At 38.0% G+C, this 14145-nt stretch overlaps 2 protein-coding genes across 2 annotated transcripts; both read right to left on the minus strand.

Annotated features, from left to right (window-relative positions):
- Positions 1-4015: 4015 nt before the first annotated feature.
- On the minus strand, positions 4016-4702 carry LOC106377865 (papilin-like). Its single transcript, XM_013818091.1, has one exon. It carries the CDS (start codon positions 4700-4702, stop codon positions 4016-4018), a length of 687 nt encoding a protein of 228 aa, XP_013673545.1.
- A 2640-nt stretch (positions 4703-7342) lies between these two features.
- Positions 7343-13862, minus strand: LOC106380899 (alanine--tRNA ligase-like). Its single transcript, XM_013820740.3, has 23 exons — positions 13634-13862; positions 13187-13425; positions 12963-13103; positions 12473-12619; positions 12124-12276; positions 11613-11742; positions 11314-11410; positions 11029-11149; positions 10653-10712; positions 10457-10507; positions 10290-10385; positions 10062-10163; positions 9781-9903; positions 9381-9524; positions 9225-9296; positions 9075-9150; positions 8851-8993; positions 8658-8766; positions 8381-8568; positions 8196-8285; positions 7936-8118; positions 7680-7859; positions 7343-7595 (listed from the first exon to the last, which is right to left on the minus strand). The coding sequence occupies exons 1-23, from the start codon at positions 13782-13784 to the stop codon at positions 7524-7526; spliced, it is 2868 nt and encodes a 955-aa protein (XP_013676194.2). The 5' UTR covers positions 13785-13862; the 3' UTR covers positions 7343-7523.
- Positions 13863-14145: the final 283 nt, after the last annotated feature.

A 14145-nucleotide genomic window follows, 5' to 3' on the forward strand; every position in this document is an offset into this window, starting at 1 on the left:
TTGCAAACCAAAAATGAATATCCGCGCGGGTGCGCGGATCAAGTTCTAGTAACATATTAAAATGAGTGGATAAGTATTGAGAAGTTTCAACAGATAATTATATGAAATGGACAAAACAGATTCTACTGTATTAAGGATGATGTCCGGTGTTGTGACGGACGTGACAAGGAACAAATACGGAAACAGATGAATAAAAGTGATGTAAATACGACACAAATATTTAACGTGGTTAATCCCTAAGACTACGTCCACGGGTAAAGTTAGATCTTATTATTGGAGGCGATATTGAGCTTATAAAATGCAGGAGTTTTATGCATTTTTTTCTTCAAAGGAGGGAAAAGGAAAATCAGCTTTAGATATGTACTTGTCTGAACCGGTTTTAGATATGTCTTCCTTTATGACTATAGATGTCTTGAGATACTGGAAAAACAATGCAACACGGTTTAAAGAGCGGGCTCGCATGGCATGTGATGTTCTTTCAATTCCCATTACAACCGTGTCCTCTGAGTCGTCATTCAATGCTGGAAGACGTGTTCTTAGCAAGTATAGGAGTCGGCTTCTTCCATCAAATGTACAAGCTCTCATTTGTGGAAGAAATTGGCTGCGTGGATTTGAAATGACGAGTAAGTTATCTTTTTATGTAAATGTCTCTGTTGTGATGCATGTCTCTTAATTTTAATTAGGAGTTTAGGGTATTTAGGATCTGGGCTCGGATACCATGTTAGATTAGAGTTTAATTATGGGCTTCCAACTTAAAACCAATTGGTGATTAGTGGATTGGCACTATCATTTTATATATTACTTAATGTCCCTTAGAATTCCCGATGTGGAATATATATCCCTAATATTCCAGCAAAAAGTATCACGACGATGATTTGGTCTTATGGCCAAACTCCTTATGAGTGGTATATCCTCAGGATGAACATAGTTCTCCAATAATCCCACATCCCAATCCTTCGATCTCTGATCAATGAGATTGCTTACTCTCATATTAGGATGCATCACTGGTGCTATGGGGGCAGCTTGTCTCATGGAGTTCGTTGGAATCCATGGATCCTCCCATACCTTGACTTCATAAGCAGAATGTATCTTCTGTCTAATTCTCAGTAATAGCAATTTCCTTACATGATTTAAAACTTAGAATCATCACCTCTGCAATATTGCAATCCACATCTAAGAATTCCTAATCACAAAAGCACATTATATCATATCTTAGCTTAGCAACCAAATTCACCTAACCAAAAACTTAGCAAATCCTGTCTGACATTTTCCTCTACCAACCTCATTTCTTAGCATAAATAAAAGTGCAGGCTTTACCTTGGAAGTATCGATCACAAGATTCAAGGATTTTCAAACAAGTATCTAGATCTGCAGGTAAAAGTTAGTTCCTATCATTTCTATCTACTAATTTCTCTCTTTAGTCAAAATCTGCTTATATTACAAGATTATTGACCAAGACTCGACAAATTTTCATGAATCAAGCCTTAATGGTGGTTGCCATCAAGTCCTGTTCACTTCTTTTTGACCTATATCCAAGAATTCATGTGATCAAACCTTGATGATTGCCGCCACCAAGTCCCGTTCAAATTCTTTTTTTTGGAATCCTTATGAAGCAACCCTTAATGGTTGTAGCCACCAAGTCATGTTCGGATTCCACCTAACTAACACCTATTTTATATTTCTTATATTTTTTTTTCTTTTTTTTCTCTTTTTTTTATATATCTCAACCTATAAATCTAGGATCGAGATAGAGAGAGAAAATGTGATAAATCTACACAAGACTTTACCTTCCAGACTTGTTTGAAGAATCCGATCCAATGTATACCAAGCCTCAAGACAAGCAGTTGTGTCAGGTTTAGTGTTGGAGGTCAGCTTTGGTTCCTTCAAACAATCTCAGCAAGTGTGAATAGTTGACAGGTTGATCCACTTTAATATCTTTAATACTATCTACAATCAGTAAGTCTAGAATGGTGCTAAAGAATGGTTAGATAAAAATCAGAAATCTAATAAGTTCACTATCACTTTCTTGACGCAATAAAACTCTTTTAAAATATTTTGATAAGACTTATGAACACACTAATATCAGTAAACATCCCCCAGACTTAAATTACATTGTCCCAATGTATATATTGTCAGAGTTATGGTTAGAAATAATCATAAGTACATAATTTAACAAGTAAGAACAATGATATGCTCAGTGTCGATCGACACAATGAAATGATAATCGATCGTTGTTGATAAAGTGATGTCGACTGATAGGGACATGATCTCATCGGTCGATGGCTAGAGCAATCATTCGACACAATAAAGAGACAATCGATCGTTGGATATGAAGTGTTGTCGATTGATATCGAGCTGGTCTCATCAGTCGATGTACTGAACAATCGTATACTCGGATCTGTTTTTTTTTCTAACTAAAACACAATATTAGTTGAACCTCCTCCATACTTAAACAGCACTATCTCCAGTGTTATATAGTCTAAAATCAGTGAGGAAATAAATCATAAGGACAATATTTAACAAGGAAAAACCGGTATACCTGACTTTGATTTGAGTGTCGACCAACACATTTAAGTGGCGATTAATACTCTTGAAGCTCTGTCGATCGACACAGTTAAGTGGCGATCAATCGATGCTAGTGATTTTCTGTCGATCGATGCTGCGAAGCCTCGTCGATCCTCGTGCAAACTCGTCTTCCTCGGATTTTTTTCTTTTACCTAACATAAATAAAACACTAAAAGTTAGTAATAGATAACTTATAAAACTAATTCTGATTTTTTTCCGATGAACAGTGGCTGCTACAGTGCTGCTGCTACAGTAACTTCCGATTTTATGCTACAGTGTCGATCGATTTGTTTGCTACAGTATCGAAAGATTTGTTTGCTATAGTGCGGTTGCTACAGTACCATCATTACTGTTCATCCATCTTTGTTTTTTACCTGAAATCATTAGAAAACAAAGAATCAATAATAAATGAAAATAAAACTAAATTTAAAACAAACCTAACAGTGAGTTGCCTCCTACTCAGCGTTTATTTTAAGTCATTAGCTTCACTTTGGAGATCTGATTTAGTCCATAAGATAATGAGAACATGCTCCAAAACAAGTCTCAATGTCTACTCTTTGAGGCTTTATCATTCTTGTGTGAAAGCCTCCTCTATAGACTCTTGTCCTTTGTCTATCATCTCAGCAATAAGGAGTGCTCGAATCCGTGCAAATGGCTGTGAGAAGCATCTGCTGCGCACTCTGGGTTTCCTGACACCATCTGAGAAGCAAGGAATCAATGAAAACTGAGAACTGTCCTTGATCCTTTTTCTCTTCTTCCAATTCCTCTTCTTCTTTCTCCCAGACTTGTCTGATCACGTGGTAGTTTCTCCATCAAAAATATTTCCACACACGTTGAACTCCTTCTGCTCTGATACGCGCCCACAGTCAATCGATGGAGAAGTGGTAGCATCGATCGATGGTAAAGTGTTAGTGTCGATCGATGGTATCTGGTCGGTGACAATCGATGCTGCTTCTACGTGCTGATGAGCATCCAATACTTTAATGTAAGAACTCAGATGCACACCTTTATCTGGTGGGATAGGAGAATCAGTTTCAAATACAGCGTATGGAACCACAAACTTCACAGGATCATGTATCTTCTTCAGTCTTTTGTGAAACCCATCAGCTTCTTCTGTCCACATAGGTGGTCTCTGATGTTTAGGGACAGCAAGGTGTGAGGCCTTAGACATGTACATCCTTTCCTTAATCGGTTCCATCTCAATTATGCAACTTGACAGAACTTCTAGCAATGGACATCGATCGATATTAGGTGGGTGGTGTTGGTCGATAATTGGTTGGCAGTGTCGATCGATGTTAGGTGGGTGTAGATCGATGATGTGGGGTGGTTGTCGATCAATCTCATCAGGTTGGTGTTAATCGATGCTAGCCTTTGAAGTTTCCAGCTCTCCTCTTGAAGTATGCTGATCGTCATCAAGCTTCTTCTTCGAATTTTGATCCATATTTTCAAGTCATTCCTCTAGCACTAAGAAGTCATCCATAGTGACTTCTCCACCGGAATACAAGTCTTCAGCCTTTTCTTCATCCTCCAACTCCAAGAACTCTTCTAGCTCCAAGAAATATTCCATGGTGATTTCGCTGCCTACATCTGGGTCAGGATAACAACTTGATATATCAATGCTCTTCAGTGTCGAGTCTGCAATATCCTGAGGACAACTCGATTTTTCAGAGATATCGAGCGGTATCGATCGATGACAAAAGTCTCTGTCGATCGCTGCTGAGCTGCTGTCGATCAATTCTGAGTTCGTACCGGTGATCGACGTTGACGTAGTGTCGTTGGTCAACGTTGAGGCTGTACCATCGATCGACGTTAAAGTCGTAGCGTCAGTCAACGTTGAGGTCGCACCGTCTGGCGACGTTGAAGTCGTGTCGTCGGTAGACGTTGAAGTCATGCCGTCTGTAGATGTTGAAGTCCTGCCATCAGTAGACATCGAAGCCCTACCGTTGGTAGACTTTGAAGTTATGCCGTCGGTAAACATTGAGGTCGATTCTTCAGTATCAGCTTCCTCTACTCTGCTCAACTCTCCAGACACATGTTGTTCATCACCCTCTACCACATATCTCCTAAGAGATTCCATCTCAATCTCTAGATTTCCTGCAGCATCATAGAGAAATTTGTTGAGGAAATCATCTCTCATGTCATTCCAGGTAGTGAGAGATCTTGGTGGTAGTTTATTGAACTAGTGAGTTGCATCTCCAGCTAGGGTGCATGTGAAGAGTTTGCAGAAGTGGTGGTTTTCAGGGACTTCATTGAAGATAAACAATACCAATCCCTCAAACATGTCAATATGATTCATTGCTTGCTCGTGTGGAAAGCCATGAAAGGAACGCTGTTCCATAAGAGTTATGAATATAGGTTTCAACTTAAAATTGTCCTCTTCAGTGACAGTAGAATCATCAGGGATGGCAGTCCCCTCGACCTTCTTTGTCGTCTCGCAAGTAATGTCGATTGATGGCGATGTGTTGCTGTCAATCGATTTCTGGTTCACGCTGTCGATCATTGTTGCTTGGAGAGTGTCATTCGATACTTCCCTCGTAGACTTACAGATCATGCATAAACCAGCAGGCTCCTTCTTTAAAGAACCCAAAAATCCTCTCTTCATTGTTGTTCTTGATACTGAGATGTATGTACCTGAAACAGAAGAAAAAAAATTTTATCTGTTTTTTTGAACAGTAGTAAAAGCTAGACTAAATCTAACTAGATAAGATCTAATGGCGATCAAAGCTCCCCAGCAACGGCGCCAAATTTGATATCACTCAAATTTTCCTAAGGCTTGATTTATACTCTCTCAAATAAGAGGTCGAGTTGTAGTACTTAGGGATCGAATTCACAGGGAGCTAGATAACCAAATAAATCTAATCAGTTTGATTAAGCTAGGTTGATTTAATGATATTTAAATGTAAATAGCAGGTTTGTAAGCAATGTAATTGTTCGATTGATTGATTTGGGGTTTGATGGAAAGATGATTGCTAGACTTAGGGTTACTATTTCTCCTAATTGTTTACAACCTCAATCAACCAATCGAACAACTACTTTGTTTACCTCGCTTTCAAATATTTTACTGTTTTAATATTGATTGCCTAGATTAATCTTAATATCTATAGTTTATTGTGTGTCCATGCTCTCTGTGGATTCGATCCCTAAGTACTACAATTGAACCTCTTATTTGAGAGAGAGTAAAATCACTCCTTAGGGTAATTTGAGTGATATCAATTCACATTCGGTGTACATGTGTACATTTCAAATGGTGTATTCAACCAAGTAGTACACCAGCAACTATATAACTTCTATTTATATATCTTTTTTTTAAGAGACTTAAAAAAACAAAACAGAAAAGAAAGAAAGAGATAAAATACTTTTCTGGTTGTTTTTCTTTTTTGAGAATATAATGAAAAACAAAACAAAAACAAAAACAAAAAGATAGATGATAGGAGCTTTTAGTTCTGATACCAAATAATACAGCCTCAGAATCGCACCTTAGCTAATCTCACAAGAAATCAAAACCTATGGCTTAAATGGAATGAATATCGCCACTCAAAGATGTGAAAAGCTTTGAGATAAAATCATGAACCAGAACCTAAGTGAATCACACACAAAGATAAAGGTTCCACACTTGGATCCTAAGAAAGAATCTCATATAACTTAGAAATAACAAGAACAAACATAAAAGCTCTCAAGAGAAAATCTCACTTTCTATTCAATATTCAAGTCTGCTCTTTTCCAATGAGTTGAAGGAACTTTATATATAGTTCGTGTACAAAGGTTTCAGAATCAAAGAATTAAATGATAAGAGGATTTTTAAGATAAATCATAACTGGTCAAAAGGCTGATTTCAAGGGATTGAAATCTGCTTATTAAAGAGAGTGTTGACCATGTCTTTAATACCTTTGGGCCATATATTTTGGAGCTGATAAGGAGGCTTAAGTGGTGGCCTTTGTTTGGGGACAGCCAGTTGAATAAAACGAACCATAAGTTTGATGTCGTCTAGGTTCATCCTAGTTCAAACATGGAAAGTCTTGTCTACTTTATGAGCAGTGGATTTAATGCCCTCATCAGACGTGTCACAGAGCAGAACTACGATGGAGGATATTCTTCATGTCTATACCGCAGAGGAAGATGAAATTGCGTCGAAGAGCTTGAAAAGATGAAGCGGGTTTGCTGGGGTTTCCGCGAGCTCTGCGATTTGAAAATCTCATGCTAATAAAATATAATTTTCTGATTTGACTCTCCAACAATAAAACCCAAAAATAACGTAAATCATCGTTGACTTTCTCATACCTCATACATTTTCGGTCGCATCATCGTAACAGTACTTCCTCCGTCATAAAAACACATCTCTAAATCACTCAAAATAATAATGGAAAACCCCAGAGTTAATAGAAATTAACCACATGAATAGCATAAAGTTCTGAATCATAAAAACCTTTACTTTCACACTTCTATTTCTTGCCTCTATAAACTGAAATTAAAATAAACTCACTAAATACAAAACCAGGCTAATTATGTCCTAAGTTCTTACTTATCCTGAAACACACTTCTTATGTCTAAATAAATACTCATAATTTAAGCTATCGCTTGGACTGATGTGTTCAAATCCGAGCAAACTGAAATCATCAAAGTGACAATAGTGAAAAAAAAAAACAATCCAAGTTCAGTTTGCCGCGTAGCCCTTATGAAAAGAATCCAAAGTCAGCCGTTTGCCCTCTTCAACATCAGGAATGCGTAATTCAGCAAAGTTGAATCTCAAATGGCAAATTGAAAAATGAGATATTTCAAGTGATAGTTAACATAGTAATACTATAAGTTAAAGGTAACACGACATTAATAGCTAACTTCGATTGAACTGTAATATCACTAGAAACAAGACAGTTCATATATTCTCAACAAAATGTGTAACAGTGATATCAAATGAGTGGAGGTGGTTCTAGTAAAACAGATTATGAAATCGCCCAACCACATCAGTTGAGCTTCATTGAGGCAAATGATGCAGCCAGGTCCACTGCCGAACTCACCTGGGAAGCATCCGTTCCCTGAAACCAAAATAGCATATATAGAAATTGTGATCTCTTTGTGGACCGGAACTCGACTGAAGACTAAAGAGAAACATCATATACCTGTCCCGAAGCGAGACCACTTTTTCCTTTCCCGCATTTCCCTTTTATGGGACTTAACGCAGACTGCAGCCATTCTGTGACGTCTAATTGCTTGAACTGATCAGATTTGTCTGGAACTCCAGCACACACAACCGCCTTATTTGTGCTTTCATCTGTGCTGAACACCATTACAGACATTCCCTGCAAGATTCACCAACAAGCCCTTACGTTAAACTTCATTACTTCTAGGAACAATGCTCTAAGGATATACGGATACCTTCTTTTGCATCACTTTTGAAACGGCCTCTCGAACTGCAGCTGCATCAAGTCCCACATCAAGCTGGACAATGCAGAAGTTTTTCCCATCTGATGTTGCAGACTCAGCTGCCTCTATTGCTATTTCTACAGATTTCTTCAGGTTTTCCTTTGCTATTTTCTTTTGAGCTGTTCTCACTTCATTCTGTGATGTAAGAAGAAAAAACAGCCACTTTAATATTCTCTTGACCATAATCCAAACTAAATAGATGGCAATATTACCTGAAGCTGAGCAATCTTGGCTTTGATATCCGCCCTTTTGGCTGCAGGGATATCTACTTCATCTACTCGTCTTTTCAAAGCATTAACTTTCTGCGAATGTGCAAAAGAAACTAACACAATCAGTGTTTCACATTAATAAGAGCAGAACACAGGGTGTCTTAGTTTGTCAAGGGATGAGAGAGAACCTTTTCTAGTGCATTTCCCACCGCCTTGGATGCCTCATCTACTTCTTTTTCAAGCAAAGACGCCGTATTCAGAGCATCAAATGCAGATTTAGTAGTGACAGCAATTATCCTACGAATACCTTTCGAAATGCCATCCTCTGATAGAAGAGCAAACGCTTTGGCTTCGCGTGTGTTTGTTATGTGGGTTCCTGTAAATTTCAAAAGAACCCAATATTCAATATTCTTTTCAGAAAAAAGGATCTCTTGGTCCAAGTAACTAACGCCAGTGGAAACCGACCTCCACAAAACTCGGATGAAAGTGATGACCATTCATCGTTTTCAGGGTCAGCCAAGAGGTCCTCCACCCGTCTCCCAATTGCAACCACTCTGACAGGATCAGGGTAGACCTAAATGGAAAAGAGAACAAGCTTTCACAAACTGTACAAAACAAAACTAAAAAGGCACAGCAAACGAACTGATGGAGAGCTTACTTCTCCAAACACTGCTCTTAGACCTTTGATGCGCTTGGCTTCAGAGAGAACAGATTCCTTTGAATATACTTCTAATTCATCCTTAATTTGTGTATTCACTATGGACTCGATCTTTCTCAAATCTTCAGGATCAACCGGCATACCTACTCAAAATTGCGGAAACCCATTAAGACACTCAAAATGATCATCAACATCAAAATAAAATTGCCTCACTAAGAATGTACCATGGGAGAAATCAAATCGTAGTTTTTCAGGAAGAACTATTGACCCCTTCTGATCAATATGATCCCCGAGCACTTCCTGGATTCATGGGGCATATATGTTTTGAGATACAACAACATACATATTAGGTAACATAAACTATAGAAGGATACCTTCAGGGCAAAATTCAGCATATGTGTACAAGTATGATTAGGAGCGATGAGTTTACGTCTCTCATAGTCAACCTACACGCAAACAAAACAAAGATGGTAACTAATCGATGGTACTAAATATTCTGTGTGAGAGAAACAACTGGTGCTAAGAATTACCTTGCAAGTTACTTCATCCCCCACCGATACCTCTCCACTTTCTGTAGAAAGACTACCAATATGAAGAACAAAGCCCCCGAATATTTTGACATTGCACACGTTGAATGTACCAAATGACCCTTCTATAATCCCTGTGTCAAAAATCTATTGCCAGAGCAAAATGTTAGGGTCACTGATTGCATATATATACAGATAACGCATGGAAAGTGTAGCAAAAACTAGGTTTTATTGGTTACGTGAATTTTTAATATTTACAGAACTAAAACTGAAGGTTTCAGAAATTAGTACACAAGAACAGCTAATACCTGAAGTCAAAACGATGCAATCATGATAGTTTCATATGATCATAAATGATAAGACAATCAGCGAATTGAGTTGCATATCAAATAGAATGTAATACCTGACCACCCTGCTCAGGATAGAAACTTGTAGACGCTAATACTAGTCCCACATTATCGCCACTGGCAGAACTTTCCAGGAAAGCAGAGCCAGTGTAGATACCCTTCACTTCACTATCGTGACCCTGCACCAAGACCCCCTCCCCCGGAGTGTAAGTAAGCTTATTTAAGACTTATTCATAGGAAGAAACATTTACCAACATATGCTCCCTAACTTCTGTTATGCTAATGGTATACAGTTAAGACAATAACATGCGAGTTATATGGAATTACTGAGACAAACCTGGAACCAAATGTATTTGAAAGAATCATTTGTTGCTGAAACACCCATCTTGTGCAACGTTGATGTAGCATCAGCATCCATGACAATGGTGCCACCAGCTTGCTAACAGAATAGATATTAGCAGATAAGTTAATATTATAATGTTCTTTCAAACTTAGTCATCTTCTAATGTTAGTCTAGCATCAAACACTCTTCGAGAAAATGAAAATAGATATGTTAAAAAGACACCTTATTCTGGGCATTCTTTGATATATCCCTCGCCTCTTTCTTGGCTTTGTTGAAACCATCAACATCAACTAGCAACCCGTATTCTTCAGCCATTAACTAAAACACGAGAATGGAATTTACAAAAAATAGCACACAAAACTTTAGAAAAAATACAACGAACTAAATACCTGAGTCAACTCTATAGGGAATCCATATGTCGCCGATAATATAAAAGCATCCTGCAAGGACAAGAATAGTTTATTTTGTAGATAAAGCAACAGCAAGTACAGTTTCTACGACCGCCACAACATTGCAAAGTGTAAAAATACTGCAACGTATAACATAAAATATTAAAACAGCACAAAAAAATAATTAGATACGAGCCTCTCCACTTAGCGTATTCCCCTGAACTGACTGACCAGCCTTCCGAAACTTCTCAATTCCCTGCCATAAAACTTTATAGTCAATCAAGCTGTTCTTATACTCACCTATATAAAAAAATAAAGTAGATGGGCAAAAACAGGTCACTCAATTAATCTTTCAGAAGAAAGATCCCTACAGGAGTGGTATACAGATTCATGTCCAAACGATATCACTAAAATTACATGACCGTGAAATTTGAAAGTGTATACTAAAATAATCGAGGCCGTTGATATTTAAACAGAAATTTTTAAATCATTATTTTGACGAGCAGCAAAGCCAGTATAAAGAATTGGATAACAAGTGGGGAGGTTAATCGGAATTTCAAATCAGCCCTCACCTTTGCCAGTGTCTTGCAGAAGCTTGCTTCCTCTTCTTTGATTATCTCTGTGATCTTTTTTTCATGTTCCTTCAACTCCGCAAAGACATCACCCATCACCCGAATAACAGAACTTACGAGTCTGCAGATAAGAAAGTATAAACTGCTTAGTGAAAAACAGACCAAGCTGCGCATATGGAAACATATGTTGCATTAACAAAGATGCAAGATAGGAACAACATGTTCCAGCCCAAATGAAAAGATTAAAACAAAACTTGCTGCGACAGTAAAGAGGTAATTTCCTACCCGTTGAAAAATCCTTCCTCAGCTTTTAGGATCTCCTTTCCATAGCGAACTGCTCGACGAAGAATATGTCGCAGAACATACTCACGGCCCTCATTACCTACAGGAGAGTGAATATCGTATGGTATTTGTCAAATTACAAGAAATAATAGAACAGTGCCGTAATAAATTCGGTGAGCAAGAAAAATCGTATGAAAATATAGAAGTATGAGCTCAGTTAAATAATCAAATACTAAGACGTTTGAATAAAAATGTGTGTGTATCATCCCCAACGTAGATTAGACAAGAAACCATGGTCATACCAGGACGAGAGCCATCAGCAATAGCGAAGGATAGAGTCCTAATGTGATCAGCAACCACTCTATAAGCCATGTCAACTCTGTCAACATCTTCCAGACCAATTTTTCCAGAATATGGCCTAGCTCCCGTGGCCTAAAAATATGAAGGCATCAACCCATCATTTTAAGAATCAAAGCAACTAGAGAATACATAAAAATGACACAGGTAACAAGGAAATGATCTCCAGGTACACATACTATGACACCTTAATCATCATATCCTTGGAAACATTCAAAACACTTGACAGTGTCGCATAAAAGGAGAACAACAGTACCTTACGTTGATAGAGTAGGCAAAGATGATCATAGATTCATAAAACTACAGTACCTCTCATGATCTACTTGACTATAGATAAACTAAAATGCTGATAGAAGTACATTGAGGCAAGAAAATCATCGCCAAGAGGAGTAACAAACTAGTAACTCATTATCTTAACATGATCATAAAACAGTCAACAGGAGGTTCCAAAATTACCTTTTGGATGTCATCAAAGATAGGCATGAACACATCTGTATCATAGTTGCTCATTTTGTTCTGAAGAACAGAAGTCAACCTCTCGAAACCCATTCCGGTGTCAACATGCTTCGCAGGCAGAGGTTTAAGTGAGCCACCAATCTCTCTGTTGAACTATTTTGGAAAAAATAGAACACAGGATCAGTTAGGGGAACACAATAGCAAAGCTAAAGAAGCTAATACAATCTAGCTAACGGAGTAATATAGTTTTCCAGTTACAGGATCTACAGAATTAAAGGCCAAGCGTAATAGCCAGCCTAAAAGTAGTAAAATAGAACTAAATAACATTGGGGATAGAGAGGGTACGTACCTGAATAAACACCAAGTTCCATATTTCCAAACATGTTGGATCGTCATAGTTAACTAAGGATGCCGCATCACGGTTACCAACACGATCATAATGTATCTCAGTACAAGGTCCACAAGGACCTGTGTCTCCCATTTCCCAGAAGTTATCCTACAGTTGACCAAAAGTTAAATGAAAGAAGAATAGCATACATTTGGTACAAGTAGAAAAGCAATGTGTCGATGCACACAAGAAACATTCGCAAACCTGATGAAACCTTAGAGAAGAGAGATTCAATAAATAGCAGATTTCATATAAAAATATAGGCCACAGATAAAATGTTATTATCTACAATCGACATGCACTCCATCAAAAAACATTTCTCTTAAAAGGTCTAATCACCAAAATTTAACAAATATATAGTTTCTGTTTATTTAAAGGTTGAAAAGAAAATGAAAAGTAGCTCATGTACATTAGAAGAAATCGTTTTTTAGTAAGAGTAAAGAAATCATACTTTGCACCCAAAAGGAAGTACACGTCCAGGTGGAAGAAACTGAAGCCAAATATCTCTTGACTCAAGATCCGGCTGCAGACCAGCTTTCTCATCACCGCCAAAATAGGTAGCATAAATTCGATCAACCGGTAGCCCATAGACCTGAAGCATGAAAAAGAGTGAGATAACAATAGATGAATCATTTATAAGACTATGGCATATTGTTGCAAAAAGAGAAGAATCACCTTGGTTAAGAGCTCCCAAGCCCATTCGATGGCTTCCTTCTTGAAATAATCACCAAAGGACCAGTTACCGAGCATTTCAAAGAAGGTGTGATGGTAAGTATCTTTGCCCACATCGTCAAGATCATTATGCTTTCCACCAGCACGAATACACTTCTGGGTGTTACATGCCCGGGTCAGCTTGCTAAGCTCCGTATTTGGGTCAGCCGTTCCCAAAAATATTGGCTTGTACTGGTTCATTCCTTGCAAAAAAAAAAAAAAACACAGAGACGAGTCAATGTCATTCGGTTTTTCTACTTGTTCCCAATTATTAATAGCGTTAGAGACAGTAGATGAATAATCTGTCTAACTAGAAAGCCGTGAATGAACCCTCAAAGCTTCCAAAACAATGAACGAGACTAAGTAATCTCATTGGAAGATTAACCTAATTGGCGATTAGAGTAATCGTACCAGCGTTAGCGAAGAAAAGAGAAGGATCATTGTGGGGAACAACGGGGCTTGATGGCCAGAACTTGTGACCTTTCCCCTTGAAGAAATCGAAATAAGTATCCCTCACTCTTTTCGCTGGCCACTTAATCTCTGACGGTTCGGAACCAGGCATGACTGTGACGGAAGAGGAAGAGAAGCGAAAGTGAGAAAGAGAGAGAGACTCTTCGACAAGAGAACCTCCCGCCGTTGCTTGATGCGAATCCTATGCTCCGCGTTATCTCCCGATTGCCCTAAAAACGTAACGGCTTGATTTCTTCTTCTTTTTTTCTTTTGGTCGACCTTAGCTTTCTTTAAAAAACGAACTTGGGCATTAATTAATTAAAGTGTTACAAGGGATAAAAGTATTAAACCCATTAAAGCCCAAATACAATACACCAACAACAACAAAAAAAAACATACTTTATTATTTTTTCCCTCTTTTTTAATTTCAAAAGATTCCTCAATTACAGAGTCTATTTGCTTCATTTCACCCT

Source organism: Brassica napus, chromosome A5 (genome assembly GCF_020379485.1).
Source record: "Brassica napus cultivar Da-Ae chromosome A5, Da-Ae, whole genome shotgun sequence".
NCBI lineage: Eukaryota > Viridiplantae > Streptophyta > Magnoliopsida > Brassicales > Brassicaceae > Brassica > Brassica napus.

Bases quoted from the DNA above. Each gene is read 5' to 3' on its own strand.
- LOC106377865 (XM_013818091.1), bottom strand. From the start codon at position 4,702: ATGAGAGATGATTTCCTCAACAAATTTCTCTATGATGCTGCAGGAAAT.
- LOC106380899 (XM_013820740.3), bottom strand. From the start codon at position 13,784: ATGCCTGGTTCCGAACCGTCAGAGATTAAGTGGCCAGCGAAAAGAGTG. The intron at 8,569-8,657 runs GTCGGTTTCCAC...TGAAATTTACAG, and splicing joins TTCATCCGAGTTTTGTGGAG to GAACCCACATAACAAACACA. The intron at 8,119-8,195 runs GTAATATTGCCA...CTTACATCACAG, and splicing joins CCAAGATTGCTCAGCTTCAG to AATGAAGTGAGAACAGCTCA.